This window comes from Anticarsia gemmatalis, chromosome 11 (genome assembly GCF_050436995.1).
Source record: "Anticarsia gemmatalis isolate Benzon Research Colony breed Stoneville strain chromosome 11, ilAntGemm2 primary, whole genome shotgun sequence".
NCBI classification, from domain to species: domain Eukaryota; kingdom Metazoa; phylum Arthropoda; class Insecta; order Lepidoptera; family Erebidae; genus Anticarsia; species Anticarsia gemmatalis.
In genome coordinates this window covers 12,029,977-12,049,451 of record NC_134755.1, presented here as the reverse complement: position 1 = coordinate 12,049,451, position 19,475 = coordinate 12,029,977, and the positions used below count along the sequence as shown (strand labels likewise).

Below are 19,475 nucleotides of genomic sequence, written 5' to 3'. Positions count from 1 at the left end.
TTGGAGCGAAAAACGGCAAATAAGTAAGAAAAATAAAAAAATACATCGAAATCTCTTGAACTGAAACTTAGGTCGCTGAACAGATGAGATTGATAGAGTGATGCTCTCTTGCACTGCAAATGTCATAGTATTTTCAGCTCTCAAATAAAAAAAATAAAACAATAGTAGCCAAAATTTGCATTGTAATTTCGATATAATGCCTAAAAATGTTCAATAAGGTTTTGTTCGTCTAACAATCGCATAGTTTTTCTTTATTTTAATTATTAACCTTGCAGTCCGCGTGCAGCTCAATTACATGAAAATTTCAGGAGTTAAATTTCGCAAACTGAAAATTATATTTTCCCACGTAATTTGGCTTTGTTTTACTTCCCAATTTGATGGGAGTATCCCACCTTTGTTGCCTAAATGGGTCGTTGAGTTAACAGTAGTTAACACTAGTTTTCCCTTTTGATTTTTCATAATAAATCTCTTTTCACGTCTGGCCTAAAAATTATATACATCAAATCCTCTCATTTTTAATAAAAATATTTGAAATTACTGCTCATATAATTTTGAAAATTCACTCTCGTTTTCGTAACTATGATGTTAATAACTTAATATGTGCCTAAAAGTAACACAACTCGGTCTTATAAGAGCATATATTAACAAACTTCTACAATGGAACATAATGTATTATGAATACATAATTGTACATGCCTTTACTTTGTACTTAGTCTTACTTTCTTACTTATTCAAAAGTAATAAGAATTAGTTGCAATATACACACTACTATGCAACGAAACTGTGTTTATACTGGTACCTAATATTCTTGTACTTTTCCAATAAAAAAGTTTCGAAAGACACACTTTGTAGCTACCTCCAAAAATATGTAGAAATTCCTAATAATAAGTATCACGAACGCATTTTTTTAGGAGACTAGCCCCTTCTGTAGACTGTTTGTACCGCAGCACAGGTCTAAGATTCCTGTGTCATTATTGTGTTTAGAGATGACTTGGGCTGCAGCTGACCTGCACAGAGAGACCACAGAGATGGAGCCGCTGAACACAACAGATCAGACAGAGTTGCCGACCACCACAGTCGCCAGAGTCAACTACCAACCTTTATGGACTTATGATGGTGAGTGCTGCCGTTATAAACTAATTTAACTGCAAAAGTCTACTCTCGTAATGAGAGCAGTTTAGTTTGAACCCACCGCGCCGGCCAAGTGCAAGATGAGGTGTTCGCATTCCTTCAAGAGCTGTTTTAAAGAACTCTTTGCTATACAACGTTTCATCACGATATTGTTACTTCATTGTTTTGTAGATTCGTAAAGTCGTTGGCGTGTGTGGTCTTGCCGGTGTTTGAACTCATGACCACCTTTTTCGTGTAAATTAATTATTTATCATTTGAAGTCTTGTCGCATTTGGGTAGTAATAAGTGCATGATCCGTAAAACAATGCCAAATTTAAATAAATGAGAAAAATATGACGCAAATACGAACGCCAAAAGTATCGACAGAAATCTGTATATTCCCGTACATTTATCTTTCCTCAGATGAAGCCCAATGGCCAGGCACTCGCTGCAAGATCGGCGGACGACGTCAGTCACCCATAGACATCAGGACGGAGATCGTGATCAAGGACTTCACGAAACAGTTCATCAAGTACGGACCCTTGGTGTTCACGGGCTACAGGGAGGTGCTGGTCTCTGGCATCAATAACGGACATACTAGTAAGTGGACAATAGATATACATACTTGGATTTTGTACTACTTAGTTTTTTTTAAGCCGACTCCCGCACTAACAATTACTCGTGTGTCGCGGAGGACTTTTACAAATATATAAACAACGGACACGAAACAATTATTTGTGAATGGCACAAATAATTGTTCCGTGTGGGAATCGAACCCACGACTCAATGGTAACGACGTGACGACCAAAATCACTGCGCCACGGAGGCAATCATATGCTAAAAGATTGTCACTCAATATTTAATAGGAGAACGGTACGGCACGATATTTATGTAGAAGTGGTGAATCTTGGGCTAATAATTGAATAATGCTATGTAATAATGGTTCGCGCTCAAAAGAGCATTTTTCGAGGTATGTTCTTATACATTCCCTACCACAAAATCTTATTCAAAATGCTGAAATGTCCAAATCTGCCGTTTGGCAAATAGAATCCTATTCATTTGAGTGAAATTCCAATTTTTCATGTTGACTCATTGCATTTAAATCCCGACAACATAAACAAAATAAAACATAATATTTATAAACATATTCATAAAAACAAAACAATATTGTTTATAATTTCATTACATAAATAAACAGTTAACACATTGTTAAACACTTGTTATGCATACTAGTTACGATTACGCAAAGGTTGAAAAGTATCAGATAATCTTCTTCCGTTTGAAAACATTTAAGTTCAAGTTTATAGGCGTGCAATTGAGTTGTTTCTTTACACCTTATGGAGTTATAAAGTAATTTGCGTTAGCTATATAGCGTGAATGAATTATTATAGAAATTGTATTTCCTTCACATTTACATAGTATTGCATGTAAAGCCATTTAATAAGAGTTTGTTGTTGAAAAGTTGACCGCTTTTAAACGTACGCCAAAATAGCATTATTAAATCAGCCTTGCAAGTACCCAACATAACATATTCAGTGGAGATTCTCCATCATGCTTATAACTTAACTTATAACTTTCTTAACTTTAGACATCTCATAATTCGAGAGATAGATTCGATAAACTTTACGGCATTAAGTTAGGTTTCAACATGATTAATAACACAATTAAGTTACCCTTAACACAAGGCGTTATATAGTCCTCATTACTAATAACTGTATGGGAATTTTAATAAGGGTTGTATTTCCCTTGCAGTACAATTTAGCACAGAAGGCGAGGAGGCCATTCACCCCGTGCTATCTGGTGGTCCTCTCAAGCATGTGTACAGACTGGAGCAGATACACTTTCACTGGCTTTCAGAACATTCTATCAACGGCGTTAAGTATGTACCTACCATTAACTATTCCTATACCTTAGTTACAGTTTAATACATTTCCACCTGGGAATAAACCCTTATCCAATTTTCGAATTTGACATTTCTCGCTTCGAGATCTTAGATCGCCAATCCTGCTATTCCGATGGCCCTACACAAAGGCAATTTTAATAAGAAAAATTGTCCTCTTATACTGTCATGTTATGTTATGTTCCCTAAAACTATGTGTGTCATATTAACTTCTATTATGTCTGCTACTTTTTTGCAGGTACCCTATGGAGATCCACTTCGTGCACGTAAGAACAGACCTGACGGTGTACGAAGCTCTGGGCAAGAGAGACGGCTTGGCTATCGTAGCTGTCTTTTGTAACGTAAGTCTTTCAAATAAAACATAACAAATAACATGATTTCCGGTCAAATCGGTCGCCTACTATTAACATATATGTTATTTATATTTAAGTAGCTAATATGTATGTATATTTGTAATTTTTTGTGTGTATAAATAGGTACTTAATGTTATTATTTATTTACACTCTCATTGTCTACATCTATGATTATTTATTTGTACACTCTTTCTCAACTCACTCTCCTTACTCTTTTTAACACCTTCATAACAATCTCTGCATCACCCCAAGGTAGACTGGCAGAAAATGCCCCTGGCATTAAGTCCGCCTTTATACGGCCCTGTATATGTATAAAGTTTGACATAAATAATAAAGAACATAATAATATATCCATACATAAAACCACATCTGTTATACCCCATGAATGAAATATACCTGTGTTGCGCCATTAACAAGTCGATAGTCAATGATAGTCCCATGTAATATGTAGGTCGAGCCTACTGCCATACATTAAATACTTACCCTCTTATTCATAAAAATATATGGAGTTATGAAAGGCTTATAAAGTGTTTTGTTTCTTTCACTTCTCAGCGAAATGAAAAAGAGAAAACATATTATAGCAGCTTTTTAACTAAAATAAGTTTAAAGTGTGTTTATGATTAAGAGGGCTAGTTTCAAATAACATGCTCCTGCTTAGCCCTACTAGTATAAGTTGATTGATAGTCATGCCATATTTTATTGCTGATTAACAGCATATGGTTAAGTCACACTTATCCATAGATATTTGTGCATTTACCAAATATTTTTGTTGTGATTATGAGATTTATTATCAAATCCGTATGGTCGCATGAATCGTATGATTCATTATTATTGCACGTGTTTTCGAAACAACAGTCAAAACAATCATCAATATGTATAAAACTTTTCCGTTACTGACTGACTGACGACTGACTGATGGACAACGCACAGTCGAAACTACTGAGCGTAGAAAGTTGATATTTGGTACGAAGATTCTTTAGGAAGAGTAGAGTAGCACTAAGAGAGGATTAACGATTATAAACTCTCGCTATTTGTACACATACCCGACGTTTCGATCAATTTCGATCGAATTACATCAACCGTGGTCATGGGCTGACTCGGGTAAACAAATAAGGTATCCTATCCTTTAGTTTTCAATCGCGTGTGAGACCCGTTACATTATAATATTCTAGAAGCAGATTTTTGAAAACTCCCTCCTGAAAGAGGTAAGCATACGAATAGGCGAAAAGCTAGTATGTATTAAAACATTCCCAAGTTTAAGTATTTGTTTTAAAATAAAACTAACGCTAAAAATATAGTCCACGTTATCAGAATAATTGCATAAATTCACAGAATTCACTTGGAATTACACCTGAGGTTTCGTAACCCGAATTGCAGTGTCTATATTAGATATGTGACACATTTGTTTCTAATTACAATTGCATAAATATGACCTTGACACGTTCAATGAAACCTTATCATATAATTCGTGAGGTTCAAACGAAGAAATGCTTTCTTTCCCTGAAATCACTTGAGTTTTGCAATGATTGATTTGTGTTTTTACGTGTTCCTTGTTTATTTATATTTTTATGACCTTCTTGTTACAATTTCTTTTCATTTTATTCTATTTAATTGGTTAATTTGTTACCAAGGTGTAAGACAATCCATACTAATCCATACTAATATTATAAATGCGAAAGTAACTCTGTCTGTCTGTCTGTCTGTCTGTCTGTCTATCTGTCTGTCTGTCTGTCTGCTACTCAATCACGCCTAAACTACTGAACCAATTTGCATGAAATTCGGTATGAAGATACTTTGATACCCGAGAAATGACATAGGCTACATATCATCACGCTAAGTCCAAAAGGTGCAGAGTACCAGTAAAAAATGATACAAAAACGGGGAAAAATTTCACCCTTTCTCTCTTATGTGACGCAAGCTAAGTTGCGCGGGTCAGCTAGTACAAAATATATTTATGAAAAATAAAACCTTTTAAAACGGCCTCTCCGTGTTTGCTTCGGCCCCATGCACGCATGTCCTAAATGTCCAGGACTCTGTAGTACCGAGATATGAAACAGGCGTGTAAATAATAATCATTATTAAAAAAAGAAATTCTAAATTAATCAATTTACGTAGTTTTGTTAGAGATTGAATATTTAATATACTTGCTTTGTACCTAACAACGACAAAAGATTTTAAAATTTACCGAATGTAAAGCGACTGCTTCATAAACGTTAGTATGTAAGTAAACTAATTACTATTATTACGATTTCACTGCATAAAGCAAAACTATTAAAAATGCTATAAATAACTCCAGGCGTTTCCCCGTCCTTGTCTATTCATAATACTTATTATGCAAACGGCCTTGGTGAAATTAAGTTCAATGTTAATCAAATACTCGCTACGGTACGGTATTTAAATATCAACATTTGAACTACAAAGAAACGCTAATTGTTTGCACACTCAGCACTGCAAAATCTGCAACAATCTGTAACAGTTTACTAATGAAATAGCTTAGCTTGCATCGTTCATTTTACAATTAACAGATTTTTACAATTGTATATATTATATCGGCTTATTTCGTTTTCTGCAACCGAATTATTCAGTACCACGGTTCTCTACCACTATCGACTACCGACAACCGGCTAACTATCGAATTTTGACATTTAGAATGTACTGGCAAAAAAGTTTCTACGATGCCCGTCAGAGGCGCTGCCCAGATTTTCATACAAAATTTCTCGATGACAGGTCGTGTGTCGGTAGTCGATAGTAATAGAGAATTGAGCTACAGAACACAGAATATTAGAAAAATAAATTGCTGAGTAACTGAAACGCCGATATTCAAAAAACAGAGTGCACGTTTAATAATAACGTTTTCTGTCGAATTGCATCAATAACATTCTTGTAAGAGTTTATAAAAATCGTAAATCGTTACACTCTAAAATCTGTTTAAACCTAGACTTTATTACCGTCTATCAATCAGAAACCTCAACCGGTTGCACTCCTTATACTAATAACATATTTCTTAACTTAACAGGTGCAAGCAGAACTGGACGACTACCAGCAAGAAGCCATGGAGATCATGGAATACATTCCTAAACTCATGAACACTGGCGATAGACTTAGTGGAGTAATCCTGGATATGACGTGAGTACCATCAAACATTAAAATTTTAAATTTAACCCACTAATGTCCCACTGCTGGGCAAGGGCCTCCTCCCGTAATGAGGGAGGGGTTAGGCCTTGAGTCCACCACGCTGACCAAGTGCGGGTTGGGGACTTTGCATGCCCTCAATAAATGTTTGAAACAAATTTTTAGGCATGCAAGGTTTCCTCACGATGTTTTCCTTCACCGTTGGAGCATGTGATAATTATTTCTAATACACATAACTTCGAAAAGTCATTGGTGTGTTGCCTCGGGTTCGAACCTGCGACCACTTGCGTGGGAGGTGTCAACTTATACCACTCGGCTATCACTGCTAACATTAAAATACTAAATTAAAACATATAGAAAGCATTTCCAACTTTGTGCATTATTACTTTCAATTTCCTTATGATTTTTTACTTTGGTCTCGATTCTGTAACAATCTCAGTAACGATCTCAAACCGCCAAGCTAGCCAGACCAAAGAAAATAACACATAAAACATCCGCTCAAATGTAGGTTCGTACGTGCTTGAAGTTAAACCGCCAAAGAAACTAAACGCAGTACTAATCCCTCAAAATGAAGGAAGGCCGCAAGTGCTCTTGATTAGGAACTCATTATCGAATTAGATTCTGAATTCCTTTCTATAAACTAAGTGGTTATAAACTTCTAAAAGGTTTATATAGCAATAAAAACTACAATGGTGAAAAAAGCTCATCGTATAATTTCTGCTGTAAGTACTGACTCATACAAAATGCGCTTAAATATCTTCTAAATTACACAATTCGTAGGAAGCTGCTGAGCCCCAACAAGGGATCATACTACACGTACGCGGGGTCGTTGACCTCGCCGGAGTGCAATGAAGCTGTTGTATGGATTATCTTCGAGATACCCATCTACCTCAGTGATGCACAGGTACTTAAAGACATACAGCTACCTAGCTATTACCTAATTATTTTCTAAGGTTATTTAGGACTTACACAAATACTGTACCCAGCAAGACTACATAGTTTGATTCAATTTAATAAAGGTAAAGATACAATATCTATTATTCATTTGATAACTGCCATTACGCAATCTTTTGTAGGTATTTCTATTTGTTTTTCCAAGTATTTATTTTGTTATTTTTACCATACCTTGAACAGTGGGGAATCAGGACTTCATTAAAAGTAGGCATAACAACATTCAGGGACGCTTGAAAATACTTGTCCTGAATGGCCTAATAAGTATGATAAACTTATAAATATGCTATTTTTTGGGCCCCCATTCCTTCCCAATCATGCTTGTAATAACTTTGGTACACCATAACAAAAATGTAATAATTTTCTCCTCCCCCAGTACCGTTTGTTCGGCAAGATCGGCGTGGGTCGCCACAACTTCAGGAGCCTGCAGAAGATGCGTCAGCACGTTGTGTTCACTCCCGGAGACAACTCGCTGCACATACCACAGATTGTCATCTTCTTTGAAGACGTGTTCCGACTTGTCACTGGATTCTTCAAGAATATTACTACGTAAGTTGATTGATTATTAAAAATTCGGTATAATGTTCTTTGAAAAGGTTGATGAAAGAAGTGTATGTCGTCAAAATGGTCGGGTACTTAGTACTCGGTCCAACTGGCTGGTCCTATGAGATGTGTGAAAGTATTCATACCTTATAACCACGCATAATGTAGATAGTTATGCTATAATTTGTCTTTGGACCCACTACCACCCCTTAGAGAGGCTCCAGCACTCACTAGACGAGGGTATTGCCCCCGATAGTAAGCTATGCTTTAACCCATGATGTTTTATTTGACATTGCCATGTTACGGCTATTAACAGAATTAATTCAATGTCGATACACGTTTTGAATTCTCATGAACTGTAACTTAATTAAGAGTGTTTGTATAAATCGCTAATCTATAATATTATTGTTTCAGTTTCGTGCACGCTATGAGGAGCTGATAACACGGTCATGTTACTAAGTCAAGAGCGAGCGATGTATAGGGATATTATGCAAAAATAATTATTGTAGATGGCACCACCAAAGGAAAGTTAAGTTGGGCTCAAGGTAACGTAAAGTAGGGGATAATGTGCAAAGATCTTTAAGCTACCAACTACTCGAAATATCACAAATCAAATCATACAGGGTTCTTTCTAAAACATCAAAAACCTCGGAAGAGTAGGTATGTTACATCAGAATTTACAACTCTTGTTCTATGATTTTAACTATAAATAACTCAATATATGCCTCCCCAAATAAAAAAGGTGGTGGTAGGATTCTCCATTGATATAAATGCAAGTTTCGTGTTAAATACGAAACTAAAAGGTTAGAAATCTTTTAAGCAGCCACTTTGCTTGCATTTCGAACTGACTTTATTAACTGCGACTCTAACAAATAGGTGTCGATTCAGTCTTATGATTATTAATTCTATAATTTTTATGTGAAACAAGAACTTTCTTTCTGATGTGTTAATCTAAGTTCCTAAAGTAAATACTGTAAATATAATTACTCAATTATACATACAGGGTGATGCCTACTTTTAGTACTACCCCTATTTCTTGTACTTAACTATGCGTCACCCTGTATAATATTATTAAGATATCCATATTGTTTTGTTAATAAGTTTTTATTAACATCATATAACTGTTACTCATTACTATAGCTTCATGGTTTGTACATAAATATAAGAAAATACCATGAAAATAAAATAAATCATTATTGTTAAACGTTTCATTTATTTTAAATAATATTAACAACCGTATCTACATTACCCATTCACACAAAACTTGTTTGCAAAAAGTTTGCCGGTGGGTTAGTGACGTCACACGTATAAAGTGGGACAAAATAAACGTGCGTGGGCTGATAAGGAGGGCGTGTCACCGGCAAACTAATTGCAAACGAGTTTTACTCATACATTTGTTAATATAGACCTTGTTTTTGTATATAATTACTATCACGACAGGTTATAGTAATATAGAGTATTAGTTTAACCCATTTTTGTCCCACTGCTGGGCAAATTTCCTCCCGGAATGAGGAAACAGCTGGGCCAAGTTTACTATGTTAGCCAATTTACCTTAGTTTGCTTGACATTCGTCAACTTTTTTCAGTATTGAAAATAGTTATATACAAAAACATTATCTATATTCAATCATAAATATTAACTAATAAATTACATTAATACGGTCATCGAGGTAACACATATAAATGGGTTTACAAACCGTTAAGTCACAGGTTCATTCGAATAATTCCAGATTTGTACAAAAATCAAACTAACTTGTTCCGATAAAATGTAGCAGTTACAATGTAAATAATTTTAAATTAGAACAATGAAACAAAAACGACACAAAATAATAATATTTTACAAGATTTTTACAATAGAATATTCCTTCTAGCGTTTAGGCAACGAAAAAGTCTGAAAAACTTAACACAGATGGCGTTAGTGTAGCAGAGGATTTCAAATATTTTTTTAGTTATTAAGCTACGCTTGCAGAGGTAGTTCTGTGGATGGGTGACCATATCATACATATCGAGTTCCTCCGTGTTTTGAAAGCCACCAGCCAGATTTTAGGCAGTCATTACCGGCAGTCTGATAAGCAGTCGCTCTATGTAAAATACTGATATTCAGCTGCATCCGGTAAGACTGGAAGCCGACTCCAACATAGTTGGAATATAGGCTAGGCTGGTTCGATTAATATATATTTTTGAAGTAAAAAATCTGTGTCCCAAACTTTTCCTTGGATATTAATAATCCAGGGGCCGAAACAAGTTCCGAGGTCGAAAATACTGATTTTACTGACCAAAATTCAAAAATACTGACCAAATACAGACCATTTCTAAACCGTTTTTCAGGTGAATGGTGTGAAATAACAAAAAATACAGTCGAATTGAGAAGTCAAAATCCTTTTTTTAAGACTGTTAAAAAGCTTTTTTTCGGTTATTGGTCTCCACCATCCCCGTAGTCAACCAGCATCGCCTTTATAGTGTGTTAAAAAGCTTTGTTAATAAAGTTTTCAATCAGGTCTTACGAATTTTCAATCAGGTCTTACGCGTTTTCAATCAGGTCTTACGAATTTTCAATCAGGTCTTACGAGTTTTCAATCAGGTCTTACGAATTTTCAATCAGATCTTACGAGTTTTCAATCAGGTCTTACGAGTTTTCAATCAGGTCTTACGAATTTTCAATCAGGTCTTACGAGTTTTCAATCAGCTCTTACGAGTTTTCAATCAGGTCTTAAGAATTTTCAATCAGGTCTTACGAATTTTCAATCAGGTCTTACGAAATTTCAATCAGGTCTTACGAAGTTTCGCAAAAGTGCGCAACGGCGCTAAAGAATTTTCACTTCAAAAATATTGATTTCAAAAAAATAGTAAATTTTAATTTGCTGTTCTATTGAAGTCATGTGATGCTTCAATACATGTATATGTTACTGTAAAAGCCCGAACTGTGGTAAATCCTAAGATTTTCCAGTATAACCTAAGATTTACCAACTCGCAATGGTAAAAGTCCGAACAATGATTTTATTTCGAACTTTTACCTCTATTCACTTGATGATGTCGAGATGTCGCCGGAGCCTGCTTCGGGGTCCTTTCCTACATTGCATTGCATTCCTGCTGGGTGGTTTAAAAAAAAAGTAACGACAAAGGCTAAGGTGCACCTCAGCCTTCTAACCTAACTTACCCATGTCGCTTTGCCCAAAACTCCTTCTTTATAACTATGTAACGGTATATAATTATACCGTTACATAGTTATGAAGAAGGAGTTTTGTATATACTGTATATGTGACAGTTTTTAAACTCCGGCTTGTTCGGACTTTTACCATTGAGAGTTGGTAAATCTTAGGTTTTACCTTAAAATCTTAGGATTTACCACTGTTCGGGCTTTTACAATAACATATATATTACGCAGATCATCAACATAATATCGAGCATCCAAAGCAGCCCTTTGATATGATTACTGGGCAAATCGAGAATGTAAGATTGGCCAACAGCAAAGGAAAACCAAAAAAAAACGTGTGTGAGTTTGGAAAAATACTGACAATACTGACCGATTTTCTAAAATACTGACTTTTACTGACCAGGTCCAAAAATACTGACTTTTACTGACTTTACTGACCTGTTTCGGCCCCTGATAATCTCATCATACTATCTCCCAAATTCAGATTACTGAAAATTTCTCCGGGCATTTATAAAATGTCTTACAGCAGCTATTTAATATGTTTCAAACTTTGTTTATAAAAGCTAATGTACGGAACAGTGACTTTTGTACTATACCTGCTACATAGTCCTACATACATATAATATAATATGTTACATCACACAAGTACTCTACGAGTGACTGACGAGGTCCTTGAGTCTCTTCTCGATGTACTGCACCCGTGACACCAGCTTGTCTTTGGAATTGAACTCTGTGTATGGAATCTGAAGTACTTTGTAACCCTGGAAAGATTAAATTGTGAAGTTTAGTTCAGACACCTTCAAATAGGCGTATTTATAGGGTAGTTGACTAGCCCCAGGTTTCCAACGTACATTTAGCGGTAGTTTATCTATTCGATAGCGTTAAAACTCATATAAGAAAATGCTATTGAATGTACTCAGAAACCGGGGGTGAGAGTCAAATCAGCTTCTCTTTATAAAATTGACAATAACATATATTCGTATAAAGCTGGAGGAGCTCGTGGCTTAGATAACAACAGCCGCGCGGATTGATCTCTGAGGTTAAGCTACGATTGCCGAGGTTGTTCTGAGGGTGGGTGCCCATCTTATACGTATCGAGTTCCTCCGTGTTTCGGAAAGTACGTTAAATTGTGGGTCCCGGTTGTCATTTTCAAAGATTTGACAGTCGTTGACAGTCGTTAACAGTAGTCAGAAGTAAAACAGACCGCGCGAAGTTGACGTAAATGTGGGTGTAAGACTAAAATATTGTACTATACCTTAAGTTCAAGTAGTCTAGAGTAGAATTGGTTGATACCGAGCGGTGCGATAGTCTTTCTCGTCATATCGTGGTAGTCCAGACCTAGTACTGCTATCCGGTATACACTGTAACACACAAATAAATATAAAATAGTTTTATTGATTACTAAATCTATACTAATATTATAAAGCTGAAGAGTTTGTTTGTTTGTTTGAACGCGCTAATCTCAGGAACTACTGGTCCGATTTGAAAAATTATTTCACTCATTTATTGAGGAAGGCTATATATCATCAAGCTGCGACCATTAGGAGCGGAGAGTAATAACGAAAAATGTTACAAAAACTAAGAAAATTTTGACCCATTTTCTCTTACGTGACGCAAGCGAAGCTGCGCGGGTCAGCTAGTATAAGATATATTTGAAAGGTATGATAACTAAATAGACTGTGCTTATTACCTTTTGTTATTAACGGCTTTATCTAATGGAACTGGGTGGCATTTTGCGTCTACTGCGAATTCTGCATCTGTAAATTACAAAAAGATATGCATAGAACGCAATCAAAAACTAGCTACTTCTTTACAACTAGCAGCTTTGAAATAAAAAGCATTTATCGAGCTCGTGGTTAGTTATGTACCATACATCGTATACGTGCACGCGCGTGTACGTTCCGTGGGCGAGGTTAGACAAGATATTCAAACTGGTTTTATAAACATTATCATCATCATAACTACTATGCGTTAACAAGCGTATATTTGCTTCGTGATATATTAGTAAAAACAGTTCAAAAGAATAAGTACCTACCCAACAAAATCGTTCAAATAAGACTGTTACTTACAGAAAATAAAGCTGAAGACGACTTTATAATATTATATCCAGCATGTATAGAAACTCACCATATAAGAATCCCATGCCAGAATTGCACTCTTTCTTCAAGAACGCGTCAGCAGAGACGAGACTCTTGAATGTATCCATGATGCTCATCACGAAGAAGGCCTTCTCCTTGGTGTACATGACGGGCACTCCCACCGAGATGTCCTCCGGGAGGCGCGGGGAGGACGGCGACGTGAGGTGCAAGTATGAGTCTATCATCATTAACTTGCGGCGAGATGGGATTGGGATTTCTGTGAAATTTATTTGTTAGATTTAAATTAGGTTACCTTTGATAAAGTTTGTGTCGACTACCTGGTTAAAATCCTGTGATGAGCATTTTTTAAATAAATAGACAGAGAATAGTGTGATACAGTATGATAATGTACTAAATAGATATCTTTCACAGCTATCTTTTAATCAATGCATTCTTTGGCCGATAATTGAAAACTGCTTATTCTGCGATTTTATACATTATAATTATCTTGCGATTAGACCACTTTGGCAGTATCAACTCAAATTTGTAAATAAATCACGGATCACGGAAATCTCTGCCCCATGGTAGGCAAGGTAGGTAATAGAATAAGGTCTTATTCTCTTGAATAAGACGTTATTTTATTATGTAAACAAAAGATTAAAATGTATGTTCTCACCTCCAGCGGAAAGCAGTTTGTCAATAAACTCTGGTCGTAGCGTAGACTCTAGATGTGACTTGGTGGCCTGGTTCAATGTGAGCAGTGAGAATACCAGGTCCAGCCATGATGACGACTTCGCCATCTCTTCCTCTTTCAGAGATAACGCGCTCTGAAATATTCATTATATTAGTCAAGCCACTTTGAGTAGGAAAATACTTAAGCCAATATATTTATTTATCTAGCTTGATGGAACAAATAATGCGCTGTTATTATGTAGAAAATGCGTGCGTGACAGACACTTTTAGGCTCAGACGAAACCTATAATTTTTTGATGTGAGAGATGTGTGATGATTATTACTAAGATGATGTGTATGGAATTATGTTTGCATTAACCATTTTGTCATTACAACAAATCTCTAATCTTATTAAGGTAAGTTTGGTGTAATTTTTTTAATCCATGTCTGTCCTACTGCCTGGCAAGGGTCTCATCCCGAACGAGGGAGGCGTTAGGTCTTGAGTCTGCCACGCCAGCCAAGTGCGTGTTGGGGACTTTGCATGCCCGCAAGAAATGTAGAAAACAAATTTTAGGCAGGGTTTCATCACAATTGTTTCCTTCACCGTCACAGCAAGTGAAAATTATTTCTTTAGGTGTAATATTTAACTAGGTGATGTCTCAATCTTTAGCTGATTAAAATGTAGTACTAAACATACCTGTATAAGTCCATCAGCAGTAGGCGGCAGATAATCCACAGTGGCTAGAGTAACGACAGCTGAAGCCACATCACTGGCCCTTCTGATATCTTTGTTGGAGTGCATCCAATCAGCTATGGCGGCCAGTGCCGGCTCGTGGCGGTACTTCATGAGGCCCAGAGATATCGTGATAGAGTTCACTACGGCTGGCTTGTCTTTGTTTGATGGTAGACTTTCTATTACATCACTGGAATTAAAGTAGTTTTATTAGCGTTGAGATCGTAACCAGTTGCCCTCACTCACACTGGTAGATACTGATTATAGGGTTAAGCAACCTTGGGTGGCCGTTAAATAGTATTATAGCCGTGTATTTTCCAGCCAAAGGCTTTTGAGTGTTGGTATTATGTCAGATTATATTATTCATCAGTATTTAAGTGACCTCCCATTTGAAGGGATAAACCCATATTTAGAAATGTAATATTGTACTTGCCTAATTTATAAATCTCACAAATAAAACATGTTAAACTAAGCATTACTGCAGCAAATATTGTCTTTTCATCAATAATTACAACTTTATTAAACTCACTTGCATATTCTATCAAGTAGTACTGGATCAGGGAAGTTGAGTGAAGCCATAGAGAAGAGCAGATCAGCTGATTTCTTGAGATCAATGACTTCATTCTGACTGGTGATGCTGTGTGATAACGCGCGAAGCAGTGGCGTGCTGCGACGACCTTTATTTTGCAGGGCTTTCATTACCTGAATGTAATAAAAACATTTAAATTAGGAGTTGAATCTGTAGCCAAAATACGCTTCAAAGATAGTCGGCAAGGTCGTATAAAATATAAAATGCATAACTAGTTGCAATACAATAACATTGGATAGATATAGGACATTATTAACAGATTTTGCTAAACAAACTAGTTGATGCGTCCAATAATATATTAATGAAATAATAATTTTCAAGCTTTTAAATTAATATCAATGCAAGACCCTCACCTTAACCATTTGTGGTAATGTCAGATTAGTGATCAGCCTGGCTGCTTCATCATCTCCAGTGATACCTAGCACTGTGCTCAGATCTTCAGCCATGGTCAGGGAGCTCATAGCCTGCACTGTGGAGGAACGGGCCAGGATCCTGCACAGCTTGAGGAACCGAGGGTCCTTCTCAAAGTCTGATAGCTTCACTTTGTTACTGGTCGCCCAGTCTGAGAGTATTGATACCATCTGGAAGAGGTGAAACAAATACTTTCAGGTAAATGTGTATTTTGGTGCATCAAAAATTGAGATATGAAAGGATTAATGCTAAAATATTATTTTTTTGGAATATGACAAATAACTAGTTACAGTGACACACAACAGTGCCTGATCATTTGTGACAGGACATATTGCTAAATAATTCTGAACTGCATACATACACTACACCATAATATAATAACCTCTCGAGCGCCCCAACGTCAAAATTCAAATATACCGTTAAGCGTCCAGGCCTAAAATGGCGCGCGGAATTGAATTGGCGGTTGGCGTTTAAGCGCCGATTCCGTCATATTTTAATACTAACACCCTAGTCATACCTTATATATTTGAAATCTACATAAAATTTGCTATAGATTAAAAAAATAAACCACAAATAATATTTGATAGTGGTAGTACAATAGTCGGTTTAATCTGAATATTGTGTGCTTTAGCTATGTGTTTGAAGAAAGTCTAATAAATATTTTTAGGCAAAAAAAATAATATGACGAAAGGTCTTATCGTGTAGTTAATGAATAATGACATTAAAATCCAACTGTAAAATATACTCAAATCTTTAAAATTAGTTAAAAAAAGGATTTACAATATTGGTCATAAAGGAACATGTCGTTGGGTCAGATGTTGTTTAAGGTGCTCTCTGGCCTATATCAACCACTTATTCAAGTGTGTGCATTAAATCGTCGTCTCATTTCATCAGCTTCAATGTCAAATATGTTTGAAAGGGATAAACATAGGTTTAGCATTTCGTTTTTACGTTTTTTAAATGTAAGATCGTTTTGCCGTACCACGGTGGCGGGGCGCTTGACGGGGGTAGAACATTCAACCGTGACACGGTGGCCGGGCGCTTGAGAGGATAAGTGTATTCTACTGTAATAATAAAATGGTCTGACTTCTTTTTGTATTGTAACAATACACTCTATGTCCATATTAATGTACTAATATGGACAACTGGACTTATTTTCATTTCACAATCATAGCAAAATTACTGAACAGATTTTAATGAACTTTGTTACATAGACAGTTTATTACCTGGACAAACACATGTAACTATTTACAATGTGATATCTTTTCCTGCAGACAAAATAACAGGCCAAAGCATGATTTACATAGGGATTAAGTAATACATATGCTGAACACTAACTATACCTTTAAAGCATGTCTCCTGGACACCACAGGGTTCTCAGCAACAACTAGCAAACTGTTCAGATCTACGGCCTTCTGTATCTGTCCATCAATCTGTTGTGCTCTGCTGTATTTCACCGACTTTGGACTTGGCTTCTTCTTGTCTTCAGGAGGGTTTGTGTCCAAGTTGGTTAGGGAGGCAAAGGCTGCTGCTACTAAACCTGAAATATTTTAAAGAGATGAACTAATTTCAAGTTAATTTCCTTCCTTTTAGGACCTAACAGAATAGTTAGCATTAATGTTTTTACAAATAAAACTTACAGTTAACTCTACTAATATAAGTGTGAATAAAAATGACAGTTCATTGAAGAAACGATTCTATACGCTACATTACATAGTATATTTTACTTCTTAGTAAAATCATTGTGCAATGGAAAACATTTGAAAAAACTGCTGTAATACAGTTATATACCTGATTTACCTCTATCTTCTCCACTCTCCTCTTTAGGGACTTTATCGGCAATATTTGTAGATACTTCTAACTTCTCTGTTTTGAATACTGTGGCGCTAGGGCTCGAATACTTCCTCACAGCCGCCCTTGAACCTAACCTCCAAATCACTAAGCCACTTAATTTCAACATCTATAAACAAAACATCACTATAATACCACACTGCTAGATTGGATAAACTTTAATTTATTGTAAATTTTGACTTATAGGACAAAAACATCGTGAAAATACGAGAAATACATTCAAAATACAACTTCTTACATCACGACTTCAAAGTAATCATAATTTTATTCAGAATTAAGTAGCATAATGGCAACGACGGATAATATTTTTTAAATTATATACCTTGTAATTGTTATAATATACCTGAAAAAGAGAAATATTTTATTTTTAAAGCATTTACAGAATGTAAAATTATTTATCTTTTTGACAATTCGAAGAGAGATGTTACCCTATTAAATAATTTAAGCTGAAACCATCAACTAAACACAACTAAACGCAAGCCAGCGCCTGAAAATTTACATTTTATTAGTAATAACAAAACGCGCTTGACATTTTGTCTATCGGTAGACTACTAGTGTTTAGCCACCCCTATTTATTTTGAATTACAGTTTCCAAAAATATTCCATTAAATAATTATATTACCATTTATTTACCAAGTACGTTCTAATTTTTAATATTGAAAGGATTTTTTTTGTAATTCTGTCACTATAAAACGCTCTAATTATTGTTGTCATTCACAACGTACTGATAAAAAAGTCAGTTGCAATTCGAATAGGAAAGGACTAAATACGACATTTGTCAATCTTTGTCCCATCCCTACTCCAGAAAATTGCAAACGGCGGTCGTGGGAGGAAGTTTTGTTGTGATATTTTGTTGTTATTTCAACAAAAACAGTGAAACCGGTACTGAAAACCATGAATTTGGTAAGTAGAATTCGACTCCTATAGAAATTCTTACGAGAATCCGTTAAGATGAGCTTTTAGAGATCGAATAGTTGCCGTTTTTGATTGATGAGTCTGTGCAAATGAATAAGTTTCGCTTGAAATTCGCTTCTATTTCTTAGTAGAATGCTATAAATAACGTCATTGTCTTACATCTTTCATCTACAACGCTGTGAGGGGCATTATTCATGTAGAAATTAAGAAAAACGTGTGTTAGTCGTATGTGTATACATATAGGTAAAGGGGTAATTTCGCCTACCTTCATTGTATTGATAAATTATTACCGGCGTTTCGAAGATCTTATCTCGTTTGCCCTTCTGCTACTTTCAACGTCTTACATTGAGATGTATGTGATTTTTATCTTTGTGTGTATGTTTCTTGATGCAGGGGCCGAAACAGGTCAGTAAAGTCAGTAAAAGTCAGTATTTTTGGACCTGGTCAGTAAAAGTCAGTATTTTCGTAAATCGGTCAGTATAGTCAGTATTTTTCCAAACTCAACGATTTTTTTTTTGTTTTCCTCTGCTGTTGGCCAATCTTACATTCTCGATTTGCCCAGTAATTATATCAGAGGGTTGCTATGGATGCTCGATATTATGTGGATGATCTACGTAACATACAACGTGTCCCAAAACTCAACGTCAGAACAAAAACCTGAGCTAGGCCGTTGTGTTGGCTCTCAAAAAATAATTTTAAAAAATCTATCTCGTGTAGTTTAAAAATGACAACCATTTTTGTGAAATTGCCACCCTCTGATGAGTTTAGTCTACTGTGGCAACAAATGACTTCTTTTCTAGTTCTTTTTTTATGTGGAGTATTCTTAAGTAACGCTCCTACAAAATTCAATTCATTATTTGCACATTGGTGTTTGCAAAACTTTCCCAAAATTTTATGACGAACTAATAATACGTTAAATTTAACGACTATCTTAAGATTTTTTTATTTTCTCATCGTCTATGAAATAATTTAGTAAGTGGTATACCATTTTCGAAAGCCCATTAAATGCGCCAACTTTTGGAGGTACATGCCGAAAAAGCGTAGTACAATAATTTTTCAGGGCAGACTGTCAAAGTTGAGTGAT

The 19,475-nt window shown here is 35.7% G+C and overlaps 3 protein-coding genes across 4 annotated transcripts in view; 2 read left to right on the top strand and 1 right to left on the bottom strand.

Annotated features, from left to right (window-relative positions):
• Positions 1-986: 986 nt before the first annotated feature.
• LOC142976821 (carbonic anhydrase 1-like) lies at positions 987-9,024 on the top strand. Its single transcript, XM_076120391.1, has 8 exons — positions 987-1,116; positions 1,534-1,710; positions 2,863-2,989; positions 3,249-3,351; positions 6,380-6,489; positions 7,276-7,399; positions 7,823-7,995; positions 8,404-9,024. The coding sequence occupies exons 1-8, from the start codon at positions 987-989 to the stop codon at positions 8,426-8,428; spliced, it is 969 nt and encodes a 322-aa protein (XP_075976506.1). The 3' UTR covers positions 8,429-9,024.
• A 2,577-nt stretch (positions 9,025-11,601) lies between these two features.
• On the bottom strand, positions 11,602-17,915 carry LOC142976596 (FAST kinase domain-containing protein 4). Of its 2 annotated transcripts, none has more exons than XM_076120033.1 (11): positions 17,799-17,915; positions 17,417-17,585; positions 16,969-17,165; positions 15,568-15,795; positions 15,155-15,327; positions 14,590-14,815; positions 13,897-14,047; positions 13,270-13,497; positions 12,833-12,899; positions 12,398-12,503; positions 11,602-11,903 (listed from the first exon to the last, which is right to left on the bottom strand). In XM_076120033.1, exons 2-11 carry the CDS (start codon positions 17,583-17,585, stop codon positions 11,793-11,795), a joined length of 1,656 nt encoding a protein of 551 aa, XP_075976148.1. In that variant the 5' UTR covers positions 17,799-17,915; the 3' UTR covers positions 11,602-11,792. The 2 variants fall into 2 exon arrangements, with proteins under 2 accessions (XP_075976148.1, XP_075976149.1); XM_076120034.1 differs by having other exon boundaries at positions 17,426-17,585.
• A 322-nt stretch (positions 17,916-18,237) lies between these two features.
• Positions 18,238-19,475, top strand: part of LOC142976396 (uncharacterized) — an 83,827-nt gene continuing 82,589 nt past the window's right edge. The window contains exon 1 of the mRNA XM_076119725.1: positions 18,238-18,379. The gene's annotated coding sequence lies outside the window, so the exon portion shown is untranslated. The remainder of the gene's footprint in view (positions 18,380-19,475) is intronic.